Below are 25,516 nucleotides of genomic sequence, written 5' to 3'. Positions count from 1 at the left end.
CTCCTCTGAACATGGAATGACCGCTGATCCATAGCAACCAATGCAATTGGAAAACAATAGGAATCCTCCTCCTTTTCTGTCTCTGTGTGCCTTTCAGGCTGTGTGTTTAGAGCAGCAGCAAAGGAACCCGGGTGATGTTGTCTGATTCGAATGGGATCAAAGCAGCCGTTCATATCGGAGCTGCCAATGTGAAAGATATCAAAGCAGCAAGCAGACACACTTGTGCATCGATCTAGTTCACAAACACACGCACGCATGCAAACGCAAAGTGAGGCACTCTGTGCACATTTCTTGGCATAAGAGCTCGCAAATAAGAGTGCAATGCACAAATGTACTCTGCACTGCTATTGAGACTTGTGGCAGCTTTTTATAACAAATAGGGGCCATGTTGCAGAGATATGTAGCATATGTGCCAGTTTTTGTTGTCTTATTTGGAATGTGTCTTTATTGTGTGAGTCAACGTGACTATTAATTTATGCGTTATGTGCATTAAGTGCCCTGAGTATCGAGTGCTTTTACCTGCAGAGGTTTCTTTGTGGAAGCCTTGCAGGTTCTCTCATGATTACCTGACTTGTAGATTCATGCATTTTGAATGAAGGCTTTCTCCACAGTTGTGGAGCCTCTCTCTCGCTCTCCCCCACTTTCTGCGTCACCACTCTCATGCTTTCTGTCACTCTCTCGTTCTGTATTCCAGCCTCTCTCTCTATCTGAGGCATGAAACCATCCTCACTCGCCCTCAGCTAGGATCATTTTTCACCCCAGCAAACAGCCACAGGATTCACACATCCACGCTGTTTCTGTTCACTTCAGCATACACATCTTGAGGGGGGAGGTATGTGAAGAATACGTAAGTGAGTTTGAAATCCCCTAAACCTGGGCCCATCTCCTTTTGGCGGTATGAAAAAAGATTGCCTCTCTACCTGCAGAGGACACACACGGACCTAACAGATAAACATGAATCTCTTATGTTTACAAGCAGACAGACTAATGCACACTTCGGGGATACAGGACAAAGTATCATCTGGAAGAAATATATATATTTTACCACAAACACACTCAGAAATCTTGGTACAAACATGGACTGCAAAAAACTCAAAGATGGACAAAGATAAAAGGACAAGAAAGAAATATGGATAGAAGAAATGAGGTGAAGAAGAGGTTAAACACATCTTTGGGTTAGATCATGCTTGCTAATCCCTTTCCTTACCACCTCCACACACACACACACACACACACACACACACACATACACACACATACACACATACACACACATACACACACACACACCAAAACACTTGCCTACATTCTGACATTGCATTGGAGAAGATTGTTTGGGTGCACAGGTCAAGTGTAATTCATTAGTTCAACTCACCACTTACCATGTTTGCAGCCTCTTAGTGGCTCTGGCTTATACAGAGAATGCTCACTCCTCCACTGTGCCTGTCACTTGAACACAGCATACCCTACAATCAGCTTTCCAGCATCAGATTTAAATTTTACACGTCCAGATGACATTTTCATCTAGTCAGATAGGTAGCTTTAAATAAAAATACTTCAAGCAGAACACATTACTTTTTCAGCTTGTTCTTTATTCAGTTTTGTGACTCATAGTTCCTCATATATAAAATAAATAAATAACCATTGGAATTTTTTTTACTACCCAGAGGCTTCAGATTCAGATTGGGCCCAACTGCACACAGTAGAGCAGAAGGGTACATGTAGTGTGTGTGTAATTGTAAACACAAACCATAGTTATTCCCTGCCCCAAACAAGGAATTTTTGTGCTTTAACCAAACCAAACAGAAACTCAAAGTAAAAAGGCAAAATCACTAAAACATATGGACTACCTACCTCAATCTCTGGGGTTAAAGTTCAGCAAATGACTCACGCCATCACCTACTTCACCTCTGGTGAATAAAGACTTGCCACGATTGTTTCAGCAAACACCCATATGTGTTATATATACCGCCACCGTCACCACCACCACTTGTTGTGTTGTAATGTTGTAAGCCTACTGAACCAGCTACAAGGTGGGGGAGAGCCCATACAAGCTAAATCTATGTGAGTGATAACAGTCATTTAGCCTAATATTTAGCCTAATGGGTTGATAACATTTAAAGCAGGTGCATGAAAAAAAAAGGCAAGAGGATCCTTTATCTTGTGAAGGCAACGTTATGAGTCACAGCTGAAGTCTGAGTGATCGGCCACATTAGCTCTCTACAACACTTCCAACACAGCAGCATGAAGCTGAATTAGATTCCATCAAATATCTCAACAGCAAATGTTGAGAGTGCAACTGCAGGTATCTATTAAATAAGAACAAAGATAAAAAATAGGATGTGCAACATATTTTCAAAAGGTTTAAATAGGTTTCTTAACAAAATGTGGAATTTTCTGTACCAAAATTTGCATGATGTGTATAGCACAACATGAATTAGACACACTTAAATTTTACAATATTCATTAATTCAGAACTAAGATGTTTTATTAACACTTTCGAGAAAACATTTGAGTATTTCTTTCATAGTGTCAAAAATGATTATTTTAAAATAAATTTGGGAGAACTGAGTATCCCATATTTATGAAGGGTTTTTCCTGTATTTCCAGTACATTACTACCAGCAGCATACAGTGCAGCTGTATGTCTGTCCATACACTGACCGCCACAACCTCTTTCAATATTGACTTTGCCATCAGATGCAGAATATCACCTTGATGTCTGCAGCGATCGCACCTAGAGGTCACTGATAATGATCAAAACAATTCCTACTTGGAGGCAGTGAGAGAAGGTGTCTATGCACTCGCACTTTGCACCCTCCACCTCTTCCTGGCTTCAATTACTCAGTGTGACAGCATTAGTATGAATAATGCAGCGCTTCCCTGCCCTGGCCTGGAGTACAGTGCACGTCTGCATGTGCACACTGACATGAAAGAGGAAGGCCAAAGGTTCTTCTGAGTGATCAAAGCCAAAAACTGGCAAAAAGATGCTTAAACAGCAGTGTGTTAATGCACCAGTCATCCAAATGAGCTTAATCTTTGAACTGGTACATTTTCCTTCATATGTTGCCATACATGATTTTGCTTTTCTGATGTAGTTTTGGAAGGTTTTATCCTCATGAAGCTTACATTGGTAATTAAAAGACGAGAAAAAATATAGGCTGAAAAGATTATGATCTGACCTAATGGTGAAATAGTTTGAAGGTGAGGTTATATCCTCTCACGCTGCGGTAAAGCCCTCTTAGCTTAGTATGTGTTTGGTTAGTCATATAGGGTAGACTGTCACAGAGGCCACTGGTTGATGGATGGCACTCTGTTTCATCTACACTGCATCCATCTTTGCAGCCTTCTATCCTCTCATCCACTTCACACTAACACCATATCTCCAATATACAGTCCCTCATAAGCCTGATCACACTGAAGCTATTGGTGCATGATGACATGTCACAGTCTGACATATACCTTTTGAATATTGTTTCCACAATCGTAAGACACTCCAAGTTGATCTATATATGTATCTGTTGAACTCAAACTCTTTCATGGCATGGATTTTTAATTTATCTTTGTTATTTGGGCTGATTGCGACGTGATGAATGTTTTTCTGAGAAAAATGAGATCCACATATGAGGACATTCGTTTTAAATTTTGATAGAGCAGTGGCAGTATAATGTCCCCGTAAGTGGATAACAGGCCCTTGTAGAGCAAAATTTAGTATTTTGGACTAGACAACCCAAAATGTGATGTCCACATATGTGGACGCCAGGTCCTAGGAGGTTAAGAAACTGTTTTAATACTGTTACCCTGTTTTAATTTACCCAGATTTCTTTATGAAAAATATACAGAGAAATGAATGAAGAGACCAACTTGAAAACAATAATATGTTGACAAAAAAAGCAAAAGGGGGAATGAAGGGGGGATGGTGCAAAAGGCATAAAGAATATGATGATGATGATGATAACTCCTTTTCAGCTCATAGTAAAAGACAATGAGGGATTTCTCCTCTTCAGTTGGTGAGCCATTCCCCTCTCAACCCTCCCATCTGTCTCAGTCACCACAAAATCAGCGATGGCGCAGAGAAAACACCACGCTGTAAATGGGGAAGGATGGATGAGTAAGAGAGAAGAGATAAATTAGTGTGTGTGTGTGTGTGTGTAGACTTGTTTTACTACATTTGTGGGGTCTGATAACCAGGAGCCCACTATACTTGTAGGATACAACAATTGCTTTTGGGGACCCCACATGTTTCAAATTGCAGGTAGACAGCCAAGGTTTGGTTTTAGATAGATAGATAGATAAAACTTTATTAATCCCTCGGGTGGGTTCCTCTGGGAAATTTGGTTTTTTTTTTTTGTATTTTAGAGTATTGGGCTAGGAAATGCTTTAATGGGTCACCATAAAGAGAAGTGTACAAGGATGTGTATGTGTGTGTGAGCGAGCGTGTATGCACACTGCATGCATTTCTGTGCCTAACATTAATGATTTATTGTCATCCGTCTACCACGCCCTGTCTACCAGACTGAGCCGGGTAGAGTCTTATTAGCTTTGTACCATGTCTGTGTGAGTGCTCAAGATAATGTTATATTTATCTTTATAGTTACCTGAAAGTGTTCCACTTAGCACAAACAGGTTAAACTGAGGTAATTAAGAAATATTAAGCACGACGATTATAAACTGTAAACAGTTCCTATTGTAGTGGGCTTGTTACAGTAATTACTTTAATGTCGTTTTCATCACAAGAATAATTAGCCTTCGTTTTTACATCCTAAATTCCTTTTTTCAGTCCTGATGCAAAAGAGGAGCTTTGACCTTCTAGCCGTAGCTCTGAAACATAAAACACATTCTTACATCTCTTATTCTCATGAGTGTCACTTTGACTTTCTGACTTTTTAGTTGCAAAAAAAAAATAGATTGCTACATAGCAGTTGTCTTTAACCTCTCTTTGTAACCTTTGTCACTAGCACGTGTACATTACTTTCACGGTCTGGCTAAGCATGTCCAATATTCTTTAAAAAATGCTAATATTCACATAAATGTTGCTAGTTGACATCATTATGTTTTGGGGCAATAAACCACTAAACAATCCAGTGCTGTCCCTGTTCTGCTAACAACACCTCAGCAGTGGGACCATCCTCTGCCTCATTTCCTTTCTTTTCAGATTAAACATACATGTGTAATTTTTCATGAATGAGTTAAGGGAAGCATTTCAAGAGAAACAAAGAGAGTCAGAAATGCAGTGATACTGAAAACAAACCCCCCCCCCAAAAAACAGGAGGCTTCTGCTGTCCCAGTGATTTTTGTGTTTTGGGTGGTGGCGTGTGACTAACTTAATGGGAACTGTTTCCAGTATGAGGGCAGCCAGAGGCTCATTTGGGAAGCAGGCCCTTTGTTGGTTTCCTAATTGGTGGGAATGCAGTGAAATGGCCAGCTTTATCGTCTGGTTGGCTGAATTTTTTGAAATACATTTAAAAAGTGAAGAATGTGGCCCACAGCTACACAGGAATCATTTCAATAGAAAAATGCTTGTATATTCAGACCCACACACACGGGGAGGGAAAAAAACTCACTTGAGTGTAATAGGAGCTGGTTTATAACATCTTCACTGGAGAAAAGAAATGGTCTCCTGTGGCAGTGCAATTCATAATATTCAGATATGCCCTTGTGAGATAGAGACAGGCATGCGGGTCTACTGACCAGATTTGTGGGTTTGGCTTTTAAAGCCATGTGCCGCCTTTAGTGTCCATTTGCATATAGATTTCAGACTGGAAGCACTGCAGGGTATTTAGTCTTTAATGGGCATCAGTCTGCTCTAAAAACTTCTACAAATAATCACCGTTAATCTGATTTCTCTTCAGCTGCATGTGACCTCTGTGGTGTGTAGAACAATAAAGCTGTGCTTATGCTATAAATGACATTAGTGCATTAATGGGATGTGTCTTTCAAGCCAAGGACAAGCACTTCATCCGCACCAGAAATGCAACCCGAAACCTTTTTCATCTTTCTTTCATGCAAGCGGAAAGCGAGGTGAACTTTTCCATACAGACCATTGCTTTAGGCGACCTGATTCAAAATGTCAAACTTTAATGTCTGGAGCTGTTCTGTAACCTTCTCTGAAACACTTTCCATACAATATGTTCCTCTTATGTGGGGAAAAAAAACCTCTTTCATGGTTTCCTGGCTTATCAAGCACACACACACATATAAATTCAAAGTCATCTTAAAACGCCAACTGCAACTAAAGACATCTTTGCTTCCCCCAATTTTCCACTGAAGATCGATTCACATGGATTATAGGATGGTGGCATGCTTTCAAAAAGACTTCTAAAAATAGACCACGCAGAGCAAATGCCCCGTGTGCCTGGCATCCATGACGCCCATCGACGCAATGACCTTTCTTCTTAACATGACCATCGTTGCCTTCGTTTCCTATCCTGCTCTGCCCTCTCATTCCCCTCCGTTGCTCCTCTCTCCTGCCTCTGACTGGTGACAGTGTATCCTGATATCTGTCTGGTGCTGTCAGGCTCGGTCCTCCTGCTCTCTAACAGCCTGTTAAGAATGACACTTCGGTACATTGAGCTCTGGCAGCTTCAGCATTCAGGATTACCACTTTTTTTTCCCTGTTTGTCCTTGTGTCAAAGTAACTCGCAGAGAATGTCTGAGGTTTGAATCAGGTTAATGACCTCTATTCAGCTCTCCCTTCTCTCATTTCCCACTGACTGATTTTTTTCTTTTTATACAGCGTACGTGCATAGCTGACATTATTATTCAGCTAAGTTTGCAATTACTGAGGATATACAGGGGTCAATAGGGAAAGGGCATTTCTGCAAGATAATTGTTGATGGAAACGTTTGCAATTAGGAGGACTGATCTTCTCATTACAGGATAATCTCAATAATAACTTCGCTACATTAAAGTATTTCTTCCACCTTTGATGCTGTAATATTGGGGATATAAAAAAACATATATTTCCTGTTTTTTTTTTCTATTCAGTTATTGTGTAATCTCTAAAATCCTTTTTATTTGACTGCATTTTCATTTCCTTGCTGAGGTGTTTGATGACATTAAGAGGATAAAATCAGGGCTCCCACAGTGACCTAGGAAAAAAAAAATCAAAACACCAGCGATGCCATCTTATTGAGTTTTAATTACAACCACAAGCTTTGTAGTTTTCTCACACGACATTTAGCTAATTCATTTTGTTTACACGCTTTCGCCTCATTCAGCCTCTAATCATATTGACCGTCCATGATTTTTGGCTTCAGATAGCTGCTCAGATAAAGGCTGCAGGGACCTGCAGTTTTCATTATCAACACAGAATAGCCAGATGGAGGAGGACTTGTGTGGTGGAAAGCGTAACTGCGGTCTATTCTGTGACAAAATTCCCCACATTGCTGGGCTGCTGCAGCGTTCTGCCTCTCCGCATGCTCCGCTTAAAATCCCATGTGGTGCTCTAGCTGTGCAGGAGGAGGACTCTGAGAGCAGATTATCTCCTTTTCCTATATGCTCTGTACAGTCACGTCAAATAATATGTAAATGCGCCGCAGCTGGTGTTAAAAAACCTTTGTAGCTTTCTTATTTCGCCAGATGGCCATGTAGTGGTTTAAAGTAAATATGTCTGATATCACTTTTAACAGACCTACATGTGCAACTGAACAGCAACACACGACAACACATCTGGCCAGCTGTTACAGGAGCCAAATTGTGGTCAGTGCCCTTACTTAATTCTCAAATGCTCAATTACTCCACTGTGTACGTGCCTTAATTTTGGTTCACTTTTGCTAATTTCTCCAAATGTAAATCATATTCTATTTCATACTGTATGACAAGCAGTAAAAGCATTACTGTCATGTGAAGGCTGTGTGCAGGCAGGAATGGTGGACCCAAAATGCAGACTCACGGAAACAAAACGAACTCAAAAGGGTAACAAAACTAGGAATACAAAATAAGCTTACGCAGCCAGAACACACAGCAAGATGAGGGTAGATCGCGACACCGACAAACTGAAACATAGGGATTAAATACATAGAGGGAGCAATCAGGGAATGGGCAACAGGAGGGAAACACAGCTGGGGCAAATCAGGCCTAACGAGACAAAGGAAGCAAAACTAGACGCATTTACATGAGACACATACTTTCAAAATAAAACAGGAAACATAACATAGACTGAACTTACAGACACAGACTCACAGGCAGGCACTACAACAGAGGGAACAGAGACCTAACAATTACAGGCTGTTTTTTCCCATTAGTTCAAACTGTAAACACAGGAAGAGAGAGATTAATGAAGAGCCCAAATTGAGCTTATAGCTCCAGGTAAGTTTACTCCAGGTCATAAAGCATGGGTTAGTTTCTGGTTTTCCTAAATTTTATCCACATGCCATTTTTGTGTATTTGGATCAAGCTGCAACTTCAAAAAAAGAATTGTGACGTGCAGACATGCCAAAACTGCAGTCCATCCAGTAGAAAATTGCACTGTAGAAAAAAAACCTCAATGGAAAAACAAATGCTTCTGGTCAAGACTTGTCACTTTAAACCAAAGGGGGTGACCCACTGGGTCAAACAATGTAAAATATCTTACAGGTCAAGAAAACATCTAAAATCATCACAAACACTTTCTTAATTTATTCCTTTTTTTTTTTTTTTTTTTTTTTTTTTTTTTTTTTTTTTTTTTGCCTGTCCCGTTGGCTCTTTTGCCATCAGAATTATTGTCTAAAGGCGAAGAAAGATGCCCAACGGTTTTTCTTTACCAATTGACCATCCCAGCTTTGCCGTAATGGTCCATTTGATTCACCTTTTATTCTTTATTTTTATTTTCACTTGCTGAATACGGGACAGATTTGACTGGGGAAAGGAAAGGGAGAAAGAAAGAGGGAAAGAAAGACAGTTGAGAAGAGGGACGGGGGAAGAAGGGCAAAAAAAAAAAACCAACAGAATAAGCAGAAGAAAAAAATAAATAAATAAAAAATAAATACATATATCGATCACCTGGATCACCTGTTGAGAAAGAAAAAAGAAAACAAGCAGAAGAAAACGAGAGTAATACAATAAACCACATCACCAATGATATATGGGAATATGACAGTAACTACTAAATATTAAACATTATTGTGCAGCACGTAAGATCGACAGCACAGTGTGCATTGAGGTAGGAGCCAAAAAGGGTGTAGTTTGTGTGTGTGATCACCCGTGTGTACACCTGTGAGCATGGACGCGCTTGTTTCTTAAAAGGTTCCCTCATGTAATGATCTGCTAGAGGGTGTGGGGGGCCACTGCCCCGTCCTCCAGGGCATGAAGCAGGTATGGAGGAGATCAAAACTCCAGACATCCAGAGGCCCCCAGAAACACAAGAGACCAAGGAAGACCAACAGAGGGGCAGCCGCGCCCACTGTCCCAGAAAGAGCCGAGGAGAGTCCCAGATGAGGGGTCACCCAGCAGCCACGGAGCAGAAGCCAGGGGGGGCTGCAGTGACGTGCCCGTGAGCTCCGCCGGCAGCCAGCTGTGCCTGATGTGACCGAGCCCCAGGCCGACGAGGCGGGGGCACCCCACCCCCGAGGTGGCCCAAGCGAGCCCCAGGCTCCAGGCCCCGATAAGCAGCCGCCAAGGAGTGAGCCGGTGTGCACCCGGACGCCCACCCCCGGACACAAAGAACCACCAACGCACCGATGTCTGAGGGAGTCCGCCCCCGGCAGGGGAAGTGGTGGGGGGAGATAGGCCTCCAAACCTTGGAGGGCCTGAGCTGTCCTCAGAGAGGTGGCATCTGATACCCAACCTGACATATAGACACAGACATACAGGCACACACAGATACAAACATCCATTCCCACCCTCATGCTCTCATATGCACTTACTCCACACTCAACCAACGTGGAGACAGACATAAAGAGACGCTGTACACACAATCACACTCCCCAAGCGTACTCTACGAACCGGGTCTAGGTACCCTTGCCCCTGGAGGGGGGAACCGCACCCAGACCCAGGTTGTGTTACCCTTTTCCCTGCGGTGGGGAGAAGCAGACCGCCCCGACTCCGCAGCAGCAGGGAGGCCCCACATTCCGGATCCCAGTCGGACGGCCAACTCCTCCTCCTAGCCCCCCTGCTCCAGCAGGAAGCAGAGAACGAGGGTGAGAGAAGACTCCTAACCTCCCTCCACCCGCTCATTGTAGTGTTGATGTATGTGTGTTCTAAGGTGCATTTAAAACCCAGGAGGGCATGGAGCTACCTGCCAGAGAGCAGCAGGTAAGCGCATAGTCCCTCCTGCTAGCCCTCAATGTCTACGTGTATTTAAAATTGAGAGGTCTTAATTTATTCCTAAACCTTTGCAATTAAAAAACACAAATATCTACACTGTGTAGATATTTGGGGGCTCAATGTCGCCTGAGTTTCGTATGTTCTTGAGCAGCATATTTGAGCCTCTCTTTGTATTCTTCAAGACGTGCCTGTGCTGTGACGATGTGTGAATGACAAGGTAGGTAATCCATGCCAAAATTGCACCATGAGGGGTGAATTTCAAGCTCCAATTGAAACTCAAACCCTCATGACTGATAAACTTTCAGTCTGTCCAAAAACTTCAAATGCTGTTATTACATTTATCTGCACAGTAGAGCAAATGCTGTTTGCAACACCCTGTATTCTGCTAGTTATTAGATAATATATGGTTCTAAATAAGATATCTTACAGTTTTCACAAACTAAACTTGTAAACGTTCTGCATCAACCTCAAGGAGGATATTAAATGTCTCTCATGAGTAAACACTGATTGATCTAGGCGTCACTTCATTCAGAAAGAAATTAATTAAGCTCAGTGTCTAATCCTTCATCGATTAACTGATTTTTAAGAAAGCCATTTTGGCAGTGCATAAGTAGCATAGTAATTTCCATACTGTGCCCTGGTCTCTTTCAGCTGCCAGCACTGAAAGGTGAAGGTCTAAAGAGAGAGCTGAATGATAAAAAGCAGGATGGACACACATGAGGCAGAGAGATGGGGAGAGAGAAGGATGATAGCTTTAGGCCATGAAAGAAAGCTAGCAGAAAGAAGCAATGGAAGAGTAAATTTTCTGCCCATTGCTTAAAGCTGTCTGTGCTTAAATTTGTATACTTTTTAAAGATACAGATAAGTGAAATGAATGTGCCAAAGCACCTTACTTTGAACCTGAAGCAACTGTCCAAGTTAAATCCCGTGTATATTTAAATACATGCAGCATGAAAATGCTCCGGTCATAGTGCCCTGTTCATTAAGTGACCTCCTGCTCTTCCTGTGATATATAGACTGTATCATAGAAACAGATGCTCTGTGTTCTCTACAGACCCTGATCATATGGTCAGCGCTCTCGGACTTCTAAATGAGTAGCATGCAATGTGTTGTTTGGGTTGTTATTCTACCCGTATTTGAACATCATATCTGGCATTTTATATAATATATTTCCAGCTGAGGTGTGCTTTTAAATGAGCACATTATTTATTCCAGCAGGAACAGAAAGCATGCAAGAGAAAGGATGCAGAAATAATAATAAAAAGCACACTCACTAAATTAGAAAAGGAGAAATGGTGCATGAAATACAAATACGCCTCTTACCGCCTTATTAAATAATGTATTCTTTTTATTTTCCTCTTCCTGCCTATCTAAATGTCAATCACAGAGGAACAGGCAGTTGATCAATATTCATGCTGCTTCCTAGAAAGGTTATGTACAGGACTACTGCTGTGTGAGCACTGTTTTCCTGCCTCCTGCAAGCCACATGCTGTTTTAAATCATACCGACAGGTTAGTACGGTTCTGCCCAGGTTTGCAGAAAATCTCATGGGCATTGCAGTTGACCCACGACCTTGTCCTACTCTGCCAATGCCTATATTTTAGTAGCATGTCTTTAGTGCTGTGATATAGTGAAACAGACAGCATTGCTATTAACGCCAAGCTGAAAACGGTGCCAATTATTTTACAATGCATTGCATATATACAAAATAATCAGCATTTTTCTCAGCTTTGTGTCATAAAACCTGTGTGCATGACCGGCTATATTCCTTAAAACACAGATAAAAAGTACAGGGACCTGAATACTAAAATAGATTTAGGTTTCAACTATTATGATTCTTTCCAGTCCCATATATTATTAATTATTAATGTTCTTAATCTTTCACTTTAGTGAGTGGTAATAAATACTGGCACTGCTGCCCCTCATTTCATTTACTTTAAAGCCACCCTCCCTCTAAGCCACCTTTCTTCTAATTGGCTGCCCCTAACAAAGAGAAGGTTTGAAAAGGAGGTGGGCCTGAGTGTCTGAGATGATATTCAAGACATCCCATATTACTGACTGTTTATGTAAAGAGCATGAAGCAAACTGCTAAATGAAGACTATTCTTGCCAGTATATTTTGAAAAAAATAGATTTTTGTTACTGCTGTAGATCAGTGCTTATGTAGTTTGTATTATTAATAATCACACAAAGAAATTAAATCATATATTAAACCATATGGTATATATTTCTCTATTGTCCTGGTTTTATTTCCACAGTTTACAGTGTGCATGTTAAATCAATCTCTCATTCCCACTTCTCCCTCCTGGACTAATCTAATCTGTACAAGCACACCACTGCAGAAGCAGTCAAAGATGCAGATGAAACACATTCATTCTTGTTGGGACCGTTTTCTCCTGGTGCTCATATCATAAATTACAATTAAATTCTCTCCCTAATCAAGCTTTGATTCTTCACCATAGCTTGCAATATCCAAAAATGTCACTGAGCTAAATGTTGTATCTTGACAGCCTCTAGGGTTGCTGTTGGGTCCCTTGGGTGACCTAACATTCCTTTGGAGAGGGCACAAGTAATACACTGACAAATGTCAATGGAGGTCTGGGCTTCTATGCTTAGGCTGCTGCCTATGCAACTAGAGAATGGAAAACTTAGTGTAGACTACTTCAAAATTTTATGAGGCAAAAAAATGAGTTGTTGAGTTTGTGGAACAAAAACAGGATTGTACTGTATGGAATAAGTCATTGAGCTTTTGTTTCAGTTAGACCTCACAACCTGGGAGTTTTAACCTCCCCTGTATCAGGCACTTTGATCTAAACCTGGAGCTGAATACAATCTCATTTTTCATCTTTTCGTCTTACATTAACAAGATCAATCACTCCACATGTCTTCAGAAGGGAATGTGGTTTGTTTTATGTGCTGCAATAGTCAACCCCCACCTTCCCTTCTCCTTCCGTTGCCTCTACAGTGACTTCAACAGAAGCTGAACCAACTAATTAGAAGGCACAGAAAGTCAATTATGATAATAGTTTCCCTTTTCTGGGGGAGGTGGGAAGTCAGCAAATCCAGCTACTCTTATTGCACTTCTTTGACGTACTGTTATATATATTTTATTTAGGATTCATTTAGATGTACAAATTGGTTTCTGAAGTACAGAGGGCAAACGGGTTAGAGAAGAAGCCCCTTTAAGAAATGAAGCGCTGGTTCCAAAGCTTCGGCAGGGAGTTGAGCAAAGTGATGATGACGGAAGGGTAAACCTAGCGTCAGGAGACCACAGGAATCCCTCTTATTCATGCAGCAGCTGAGCTTCAGGGAATCTCTTAGCCTCATTATTAAAGTGCGTATGAGTATTTGCAGAAGCTCACACAACAGTGGAGCTCTTGCTTGAAAGCCTCTGCTTATCCACTCTACTCTCCTCCCTTCTTCATCTTCTTTTTAGATCAGATCACTCCAGGGAAGCAATGTCATGCTTCATTCATCAAGACGCCTCTCCCTCTGTCCTTAATCCATCTGTCTTTTTTTTAAAGGGAGCACTTGACTATAAAAAGTTTGTGTCACTGGTATGGAACGAAGCAGATGTCTAAGCTGGGGATTGCATTTACTGGTCAGCGGTTTTTTGTGCCAGTGAGACTGGCAAACCAAGGAGTGAAAGCTCTGGGCCACTGTGAGGCTATATATATGTATATATAACATACAACCCCAATTCTAAATAAGTTAGGATGCTGTCTACAATGTAAACCAATAACTTATAAATCTCATAAAGCCACATTTAACCCCAACTCTCACAACAGACCATAGAAAACATATAAAATGTTTAAATTGAGAACATTTGAAATTTCAAGAGAAATCAAATTTTGAATTTGATGGCAGCTACACGTCAGACCGGGCAGGTTTAGCACTGCGTAGCATTCAGAATCTTGCACACAGAGATTTGCTATAGATTATGAGATATTCTTTGCTATTTCACATTGTGAGACAAATGCTGTTTTTTTCCAGAGTAGTGAACCTGTTTTTATTTCAGACAGTCTTTGCCTCTCTAAGATGCACTTTTTTTATATCCAATCATGTTCTCAAAAGGTTGATTCTGTTCATCTGGACGTAGCGTTTTTAGTGGGAGAAACATTTCTCGCTACATCCAGATGAACAGAATCAACCTTTTTTGCTTACCTGGATGATTGAGAATACATCAAGACATTCGGTTATGTTGCTGACCTGTTGCCGAATTAATTGAATTCGTTGCAAAATGTTCCTCCAGCTGTTTTCTTTTTAGTACCACTTACTTAACCTACTTCCAAACATTTTTGAGATGTGTTGCTCATATAAAATTTTAAATTAGCACTTTAAAAAAGAAAAAAATGAAATAGTAACATTTATGAGTTTAAACATTTAATATGACATCAGCACTGGATCCTTTGGGTCTCAGTCCCTGGATGGGATTTTCATAGACTTATTGCAGTGCTTAGTTGGATTAAAGTCTGGGTCAAAGATCTGGACTCTTTGAATGGATCAACAATGCAACAAAGTGTTGCCAAAGAGTTCTATTGTTATTGTTGTTGGTCTGCAACAATTTTATGTGTCCAAGTAATATCCACGATTGACAGCATCAACGCTCTCCCAGAGAATAATTTCACTCTGAGATGATCAGTGTTAGTCTTATTGGTCTGGTGTCAATATCCTTGGTGCACTTTCGGTATGCCTTTTTGAAGATGTTTTAAAAGGGACAGATTTTTTTTTTTTAAAGAAAGCCAGAGGCTGCATACTCTAAATTAACCACAAGTTTAACTGGACTATGGTGGAAACTATTAGTATGTTAAACAGTCATAATTTCAGGGAGAAAATCCACATTTCCAGGTAGTACTGTGGCTTTTAAGAAAGTAGGGCATAGCAGTAGTGACAAATTCCAAATGGCCATGGGGTTTAGTAGACAGTCAGTGATACTTATTTTCATTGTGCTCTATACATAGATGCTACTCAGGCATACAACTTCATTTCACCATTGCTTTGCAGCACTTTCATTTCCTGCAGTATTTCCTTCACTTTAAAGATTGCCTCTGATGCACTAGCTCATTTCAGAAATGGACCCTATTTGTAGTTCTCCCTCATATGATGCCAGCTCATAACTGCATTGCACTCGCAGATTCATGTCTGTACCGCCTTCCCCGAGCCCATATGGAGATGAAAAAGAGCCAGGCCTTTTTACTTGAGCTCGGTAGCCACCATTAAATTGACTGGGTTGACCCCATGGCATGAAATTAAGGAGCTGAGGCCCATTGAGCAGCCCAGCTGATAGAGGCAGAGGATAATAAATCCAGCAGAGGGAGGTTAAAAAGGAGGGAGGAGGGGATGGATGTGGCAGACCATGTAGCCTCAGGGACACACCACATCCCTTTATTAGGAATAGCTATTTCGCCCTCCCTTTTCCCAACCAGTCCACTCATTGAGGAGAAGCCCCAACATGCGCGCGCATTAAGAAACTCTGTCATGTCTGTTTGAGCTCTCTCACTTTGCTCTTTCATAATATGGGAAATAGAGCCAACGATATGTGCAGCATGGTGTCATATTTGCACAGAGAACTGTGTGCCCGCAGCCCCGGCTCTCAGACCTGTAGCCTGTTCATGCATATTAAGATAAAAAAGCAGACCTATTGAACTTTTGTGGGGGATATTTTCCACTGCTGATTTGGTGTTGCCAAAGCATAATTAATCAATTATTATGTACCACAGGCTTTTAATGTATCTGTTTTTTTTTGTGCACAAAATGTTGTAACACACAAAATGAAATGAGTTGAGACAAATTACAAAGGAAATGTTCATCATTTATGATGATTTGTTTTGTGAAGACTGCTCCAAAGGCAGAAACATACAAACCCTAACTGTGTACTATGATGTATACAGTGTGTTTATGTGGCTTTCTTTGCTTGAACAGTGAATATGTCTTTGTTTGTCCTCCCATGTGAGTGACAGTGGCATGGAAAAGCACGAGGAGAGCAGGAGGGACTGCAAGATAAACCACAAAGTTGGCAGAGTTTCGTGCAATCCAATGCAACGCTGGCGCAAACCGAGCGCGTTTTCTGAGGGATTTTCATAACCCTCGCTGTTATGAATTACTGCTTATGTAATCATCTGCTCTCTGCTACAGTCTGCCTGGCTGCCCTTCAAGCATCCACACTGGTCCGTGCATCAAGAAATAAGAAAAGGGCTAAAAAATGATGTGACGACAGATCTGAAAACCGCAAGCATCCACTGCTGTCAAACACACAAGACGCTGCTAAGATGCTGCATAACAGTGCTGCTCAAACGGTTTTGTAGCTTCTATACAGCCTACACATAACGAGGGAAGAAGCCCTTGAAAGCCAATTTGCTTTAAATTAAAACACATCAAAAGTCCACAAAAACAGAGATCCACAGTCCTGTGTGCGTCACTCTTTAGTGGGTAATACATCCATTCATTTCTTAATTGATCTATAAGGTCTGGTTGCCTGCCTATCTCTGTAATTATTAGAAGATACTCATCTTATGCAGATTTAATTGTTTTGGCTTAAGCTCAAAGTTATAATCCTGCTGTGATTATAGTGAAATTTAACCCTACCACTTTTATTGCCATCTGTTCATTTTGACTCAATGTCGTGTTTCCTTTCGCTCCTACAGGATTTTGAAGACACAGTCGCTCGAATGGTATTACAATAATGTGAAGAGTCGCTTCAAGAGGTTCGGCAGCGCCAAGGTTTTGAAGACTCTGTACAGAAAGCACATCATCGAGAGAGGAACGTTCTCTGATCTCCCAGGTAAGTACATTCCTGCATATTATGATGCTTTTTTTTATTGCCATATATCTTTTTTAACCCTGTGATTATTCCCTTCGGCATCATTTTGAATTTAGATACAATCCTTCTTTGGCAGCGTCTGCATCTCGCTGTGATTAAAGCCGTTTGCTGGAAAGATGATCAAAAAAATTGAGATTCTTGGTTTTGGCCAGACATTAAGAGTAAACGCAGCCAAGCTCACTTGATTGCTCATTAGTCCACGTTGTTAAATGGTCACTCGCTTTGTTTCACGCGTTTTTGCCGTCTCGTGTAATGGGTTGCCTAATTGTTTTGTCATCGGTAACAAAGGTTTTGTCACACACATGCACGTCTTCAGCTCAAGCGAAACTCGCCGCTGCGTGTCCTTTGACTCGTCTTTTGACTCGTCTTTTGTTGTTTTAAGAAATCTAGTCTCTCAAATGACTCTCTTGGTTTTGTTGAAAATACTTCTGCACCTATGAACTGGCCTTTCGTGCAAGTGGGTGAGTCACTGCTGCTGCTGCTGGTGCTCACGAGTGTTGGAGTTGGTAATGGTCATGGTTAAGCTACCCTCCGGAAAAGTCCTGCCACTTAATCTCAGGTCACTTTGCTTCTTGTATATACCAACAGATTTTTATTTTTTTTCTCCCAGCCTTCCTCTGCTTCACGTAACATTGTTTTGACCGGGCTGCACCATGATCGGGCTGCACCCTGTGGCTGACAACAAGGCATTATTTCATATCCTGGTACATGGGATTAAATTGAGGAAAAGAACACAAAGGGGATAAATCAGGTCAGAGTTGAGGCACGATTAGATGAGCTGAGATGTTTAGGGAATACATCAAGTTTATTTTGTCTGGAATTTCTAAAGTGATTTACGAGGCACAATGATTATCACAGCCAGAAGGAATTATATCTGCAACTATGTAACGCACACAGTAGAGGACTTTAGCTATAGTACAACAGCCTGCAATGCAACTTACATTAATTATTACTGTGGCGTTATTGTTGTTTCCTTTTAATGGGATTGGCCAAATTCTGCATGACAAAGATCTAAAAGTATGATGTCCAGAGCAACGATTACATGTCTAATGTCTATATGTCTAATAACATGGTGACAATTCAGTTTAGCAACTATATGGTGTTATTAAAAGCAATAAAATGCTGGTTTTTAAAGCTTCATCGCACAGCTTTGATGGGACTGTTTTGTTTTTACAAGTATGCAGTAACTCAGTGGCTTCCACGCATTTTTGACATTTTGCAGTTCATTTCTATCATTTTCACAGTAGGGTGTCCTTCTGGGAGAAGTACAAAGCTTTCATGGTTTTTATTTTTTTGGTTGTTGTGACTGTAGCTTTTATTTTGGTATGTGAGTGGACAAAATGATCATCCTTGTAAACCTCTAGTTGTTTGATTTCCTCTCCACTTCTCTCCTCTGTAATCATCGATCCTCCTCCCCATTCTGCTTGCACTGGGTCCTCTCCTCTCCTCCATCTGGGGAGGAGGAGGAGGGATTATGTGACTCTGCTCATGGTCTTCCAGCTTGCCTGAACCAACCAGTAGATTACACAGCTTCCAATTCTCAAATACCCACTCACACCCACTCCCAGTAACTGGCTAACGGACTGCCCATATGATATGGATATGCTGTGACGTGTGCAGGCCGTTCAGGTTCTGCGTGTGTGTCTGGATATTAGTGGCTTGTACAGGAGAGCTGTGGATGTCCTCACTGTCAGAGGTTATATTTCATTTTTGTGTTTGCATTAAATATATTATCATTCATCCTGCATCCACCCCTTTTGTGTTCTGTCAAACTAACTCAAAAGATATTTTAAAAAATGATCAAAAAGACACAGCTAAAGCTGAGAAAAGTAAGGGCTTTGACTTTAAGAAAATTGCTCCTAAAAGCTCCTTTTTGGCTGCTAATGTCAAGTGTTTTGACAAGTTTATAAGGGAAACAGATTAACACGATTTACATCAGAACTGCTGAGCCTCAACAGAATAATAAGATCAGCAAGTAAATCAGCAATAGATTGCGGTGGGTGGTGGTGGGGGGATCAATTATAAAGATGTTGCTCATTAACAAGCCGATGTTGCACCATCTCATTTGGTCTGTTTTGCTTCAAGAAAAATACGTTTTTGTTATGTAGCCCAGGAACTCCACCAGAATGTTAATCATCTCTTTTCTTCATGCATACATAAAAGCGGCTTCATAAACCATCCCCGGCTATATGTGAAATATAGTCTGCTTTCATAGAAAAGAATGTTAAATATTTCATCACCGAGGGGCTACTGAAAGTGAAATCCGTTCCACACGAGTGTGAAATGTCAGCTGCCATGACGGCCGGTGGGAGTGATGTGACTGTTCTACATCTATCGGGTTTCCAAAGAGAGAGCGTGACCTTCTCTTTGAGGACAAAGAGAAGGTCACGCAAGGAACAGAACATGCTCTTTGTGCTTTCACGTCCATGTTTCCCTGTTGAAGGCAGCGATGCTCCTTTGTGGCAATAGTCTGTGTGTGCACGGAAGGATACGAGTGCTGCTCTGCGTGATCAATGTGGCGCCTGGGGACTTTTTCGCATTAAGAATGGATGAAGTGTTGGTGACCACGTTCTCTGAAGACGAGCAAATCGCATATCAGTGACAACAGATAGAAGACTTAAAGGGAATCATCCATCCGTCTATTCTCTTTGCTTTTCTCAGAACTGATCCAAGTGTCTGATTAAGTGGATCGGCAGATGCAAAGCACTGATCTGGATGTGTGTTAAATTAGTAATTAATGCCTTTGATGGGGAATATAGCATCAAATTAAAAGAAATGTGTGCAGCGGTTGTTTTTAATTGTGCATTAGTCTCTCTTAAACATTTTAGTATTAAACTCTTAGCCTGCAGCGAATAAGAGCCTACATGTCAACAAACTGAAGCTATTAGATGTCACAGAAAACAGCAGAGATATGGTATAGTGTCATGGCAAGAGGCTAGAGGGGAAAGCACTTCTTTCTCTTATGCACACAGAGCACATGACAGAGTATGAATCCATTTAAATTTTAATACTGATATGAAATATCAAGAATCAGTTCCAAGCTGGCATCAACGCAGGAGTACAAAACTGCTGACGCCAAGGTTGGAAACACTAACAACAGTGTGGGAGGGGGCCCACAGATTCTGTCTTCGGTCATTTTCTTCCCACTGAAATGACCTGAACTGCGGTGCTACATAATCATTGATTCTCAAACCTGTCGAAACAACACTGGCCACCTCCATGATGGTATGAGAGGATTCCTGTGTTCTGGATCTATCTGGCTGGGGCCTTTCTGTCTGCACAGGCACCATCATCAATTCAGTTTTATTTACTGTATATAGCACCAGCAGGAATAGCCACTTCAAGGTGCTTGATATTGTAAGGTAAAGACCCTACAGTAATACAGAGAAAACGCCAACATTTAAACAATGCCCTTTGAGCAATCACTTGGCCACAGTGGGAAGGAAAAACTCTGAAGAACTCTCCGATAGGCTCAGGGAGGGGCCTATCAGATGGTCTGCTGTAACTGGTTGGTGGTGATGTGAGGACGTCAGGACAAATGAGAGTAGTGTGTGAAGAGCAAATGACCATCATCAGTCCCTGACATCATTGTCCAGCGGCACAACCCTGATGTGATGTTATTGAGCTTTACGTGCTGGTAATTAACTGTTTTGTAGCTGGAGCACGGCTAGGTGTTTGGTTATACATAATAAAGGTGTCTGTCATCTAAATTGTGGCATCTTGCAAGTACCTTGTCAAACATAGTTATTCAAACTTCTAAATTAGTTTAGTGTAAGCCACTTGTCTGCTTTGGAGCTTAGGAAATTAAAACGCTTGTATCTGATGGTGTCAGTAGGTTGTTCTTCCTGTCGAGTTGCTGTTGAGCAGTCGAACAGGTGTGCTTAAAAAAGTGGCTGCCTACTTTAAATAAATATTGTTCCATGTTCATGTCTTTGGCAAAAGCTGTGCTTCTTTCTAAAATCTATTTCTGTTCCACTGTGGTAAACTGGTTTAAGTGCAGTAGCCAATGTTGGGTATTGGCCATTGGCAATTTTTTTTTATAACAGATTAGCTTTGGATTAAATATCTCCATCACAATGTAATGTTTATAGATATCTCCCTGCCTCTCCAGTCTCATTTTATGGTTTAACATCATAAAATTCGCCATGAAACACAGCGCGGTGAGTTGGTTATAAAAGATCAAGAGCAGGAATGGTGAATTTTTTTTCTGACACTTAAATCTCATTCATTTCAAATGGAGGATTACTGATGTCCTACTTTTCTCCTGCCTTTTGTGTTTGCTGTCACATCCCTTCAATTGCTCGGGAGGCTTACCTATCGAGGAAGGTGACAGTGACTTGAGAAATCCTCCGGCATCGTATCACCTTCAGTTCTCAGTAGTGAGAAAGTTGAGGGAAAGAGGAGCAGGCGTGTGAGTAAACCTGATGTAACTCCAAATGTTTGATGTGTAGCTGCAAACATTTGTGCAAATCTTTCTCTTCTGAGTCTCTTTTTTTTTCTTTTCTTTTTCTCATTCTTTTGAATGTGATGCATATTGTAAAACTGGATTCACACAATTCACATGTGGTGATAAAAAGCTTCAGCGCAGAATGTGTTTCCATGCAAACAGCAGATTGCTTTCAAATACAATGCTTTACATTGGCTCATGAGGCAACTTCTTTTAAATGCTGTTGAACGAGGTCTGGTCTGATCCATTTCTGCCCACTGACTGATTAGAGTCTCAACCTTCAGCACTGAACTGCTATGCGGTTACATGTAGCTTATCTAGTGAGTCACTGACAGGACAATGTGAACAGTGACCTTGAGTCTGTCTTTGTGCTGTTCTGCTAAAATAGGGCAGAAGAAGAGAAATGTAGTAACAAAACCCAAGGATCTCTTGGATCATTTTTATATATTTTTTATTTTTAAGAGATTTGTCCTCATTTGAGACCTTCTTTTGCACCTTTTATGATAAAGTTATTCCACCAGACAGTCATGGAAATCATTTATTGGCATTTGTGGGATCTTTTCTTTTGATTGGCTGGGCTCTTTGAGCTGAAAGCTTGGTGACTCTTAGTACAGTGCTCTGTATGTGTGCAAAGATGAGGGCAAAATGTTAACCGGGAGCCTAGAGCTACTGACGTTTAAAGCAAACAACTACAAGGCTTGGACTTTTAGTGGTGTCAACAAGTCAACTGCATCTGCTGGCATTCATTTAGATACAGTATGTGTGTGTGTTGATGCACTGAAAGGTCTGATCTTTAGCCCCTGGATTTAATACCACCTTGTATTATTTCTAGTAGTTTTTCTACATCCCACTCCTCTTTTCAACTACTCCTACACTAATGTCTAACCTCTTAAGATTTTCTGCCATAATGTCTGTATTTATCTTTTTCTTTCATGCACTGCTTTGTGTGGGATTAATGTTTTCTTCTTGTCCCAAATGAGCATTTTCGCTGACTCGGGGCTGCATTCTTGAGTCATTAAACAGCATTGTTCGTGACCTGTTTCCTGCATTAGAAAGATTAGTCCAATCGGCTACTTGCTTCAAGTCATCAAGTCAGTCCTTTTAAGTAATTACGGTCTGCAGGTGGCTTTGGTTGCTTTTCAGAAGTGAAAAAAAAAATTGAAAGCTGCAGTTAATTAGTGGAAACATTTTTCTCCTTCATTTTACTGCTCGCCGCCATCATTTGAACTTTAAAGGCCGTGTTTGCCCCGATACTAATTAATTTCTCATCACGCATGAACCCACACGCTTCCCGGTGCTAGAAGCCCCACCTGGATGAAGTTATTTCATCAAACACCCTACATCGTGTGTCTTACATTTCATGATAGATTTAAATGACTTTGACATAATCTCAAATAAGGATAAGGAAAATGCCAAATTCTCACAGATAAATAAACGTTACTTTTCTTCACTACCTAGGCTTTCATAATGTGAACAGACACTCTGTCAGTTAAGCCATTGTTCTGAGGACTTTGTTTATGAGACTGTATGTGCTGCCAGATGCTGCATAGTAATTGAAAGGAAACGGCCTAGACTCTCCTCCTCCTCCTGCTGCCGCTGCTGCTGGCACTTCAGGAATGCTCTAAGTGGAGCTTTATTGGCTCATTTATTCATGCACCCTCACTCTCTTTTGTTTCCTCTGTCTTTCCACATAGTCTGTTTTATGACACTATTTATTTCAATCAGCATAACCCAAATTGTTTATGAGAGCAGGCATTTCTGCTTGCTTTTGTAATCAATATTTTTATTCCAACACAGCAGAGAATTTGGATTTCTGCAGCACGCAGTGGCCTATTAAACCATATTATTCAATATCCGTACACGGTTTTTATTCTTGTAAGACAATGCATGAACTAGATTAAGTTCTTCATCCAGTTGTAATGCCTTAAAATTTAATAAAATCTGACTCTACACTGCTTCTGTCTTATATATGGAGCATTAAAGAGGTTGGAGATTGAAGCACTCTAGAAGGACAAGCAGGTTCTTGAGCAATATGCTAGCTACATCCATCAGCTTGTTAAGGTTGTAGGCATAGACGTCCTGTGGGTGAAATCCAGAAATTAGTGTGTTCACAGTGGCATATGCCTTAGCAAATATATTATTTACTATTTTTGCAATCTTACTTTAGTGCGTTTGCTCATAAATCAGTCATAAATCGCTATCAGCGTTGTAGCACGGTAACATTTTCAGTCAACAGTCTCCGGGGGCAACATACTTTGCATATTTAAACGTCATCAGCAGGGTCGCCAACTCACGCTGTTCACATGGGACACTTGCTCTGAGCCTCTGGCTTATTCTCACACTGCCATTGACAACATTCAGCAAATGTTGCCTCATTTGGTTGTATTAATTCAGCCTTTGGAGCTGAAGATGTATGATGCACACTGCAGCCTCTCAGACAGTGTTTCTGTGTGGACTCTGTATCCTCCTTCATGTGTCAACATGTGTTTCCACAGACACACCAAAGCTATTAATTATACAGTAAACTGCTCTCAACTGGTCAGTTAGAAAAGTCAATAACGATGCTAGTTCTGTCTGTGCAGCTGAAGCGCCTGTGTAGTTAACTGGTTAAACATACTGTGGAGTTATACTACTACATACTAGCCTATGTAGTGTATTGTATTTATCCATTATACACTATATGGACAAAAGCATTGGAACACACCTCTTAATCTTTGCATTTCAGTCCCTAGCTGTTTAGTGTACCTTCACAAACATGTATAAAAGAATTAGCAGAAAGTAGCAGCCTGGATGCAGGACTCAGCAGAAATAAGTTAACTTAACTTTGTTGCTGGCAAAAGACCATGAAAACAAGAAACTATCATTTTTTATAACTATAATAGGGCGATGTAGGAACTGATTGACAGACTGACAACAAGCTGAACTGACTGACAAGACCGAACATCACAAGCACAAGACAAGGGACAATCAAAATAAAACAGGAAGTAACACACACATACTGAGAACCAGACTATAACATGCGCACTTGGCAAAACAGGGATATTGACAGCCAGAGAGACATGGGAACACGAATGGGGAGACAGGAAAGGATCACGAAAGGAAAATGAACTAGAATGTAGACAGGCTACAAACAGAGGATATAATACATGACCAAGGAATTCTACTACGAGACAGTAAGGAACCAAATTCAAAGAAAAAACCTTCCGGTCTAAAAGTCAGATAACATAATAACCAATACAGAAGCATAAAGACAGATATAAGATACAAAACAAATATACAGACATACTGTATATATTTCCATATGGAAAGGTTACTTGGGGAAATACCTTACACCACATGACTCATTTTTCAGCAGTGCCCACACCTGCTTATTCATACTTATTATGCAGGTATGTAGAGATTTGTGAATGAGTGAACAAAAGCAGTGATTTTAGACGTGGCCTATATTTTAGTGTCTCATAGCACAAAATGAGAATAAAACACCTCCAAGGATTTAAAAAGGATTTTAAGTGACAAATGTGCATCGTTGTTTTTCATTATGTCAGAGGTCAGTACATTGACTTACATCCATTTCCTGGAGATTTACTCCAACCCTAAACATAACTACTAGTAAAGCCTAAATCTCAGCTTTCCCCAAACATTTAAACAACCTTCAAATATAACGATTTTCAGTATGGGGTGGATTTGTCCCCTTAAGGAAACTAGAGATGGACCGATCCGATATTACGTATCGGTATCGGTCCGATACTGACCCAAATTACTGGATCGGATATCGGCGAGAAATAAAAAATGTAATCCGATCCATTAAATATCAAAAAAGCACCTCACAAAACTTGCTACGCGGCATAACTCGGCTCATAACCGTAGCACGTAGCAGCAGTGTGCATCACGTGATAGAGCCCCTGTGTGTATTTGTAGCCTTGCTAGCAAACCAGCATTTCATCTATGAGGACGTTTTCCCAGAGAGAAGTAAAGCAAGTGTGTAAGTTCATCTCTGAATGTCTGT

The 25,516-nt window shown here is 40.8% G+C and overlaps 1 protein-coding gene across 1 annotated transcript in view; it reads left to right on the top strand.

Moving 5' to 3' along the window:
- myripb (myosin VIIA and Rab interacting protein b) overlaps positions 1-25,516 on the top strand; it is a 123,299-nt gene that overhangs the window by 78,084 nt on the left and 19,699 nt on the right. Inside the window, exon 4 of the mRNA XM_085173508.1 lies at positions 16,888-17,024. Within this exon, the coding sequence (XP_085029634.1) occupies positions 16,888-17,024 (137 nt within the window). The remainder of the gene's footprint in view (positions 1-16,887; positions 17,025-25,516) is intronic.

Source organism: Neolamprologus multifasciatus, chromosome 9 (assembly GCF_963576455.1).
Source record: "Neolamprologus multifasciatus chromosome 9, fNeoMul1.2, whole genome shotgun sequence".
Classification (NCBI taxonomy): Eukaryota; Metazoa; Chordata; class Actinopteri; order Cichliformes; family Cichlidae; genus Neolamprologus; species Neolamprologus multifasciatus.
The sequence above is the reverse complement of the archived record's forward strand: the minus strand, read 5'-3'. Positions and strand labels throughout refer to the sequence as shown.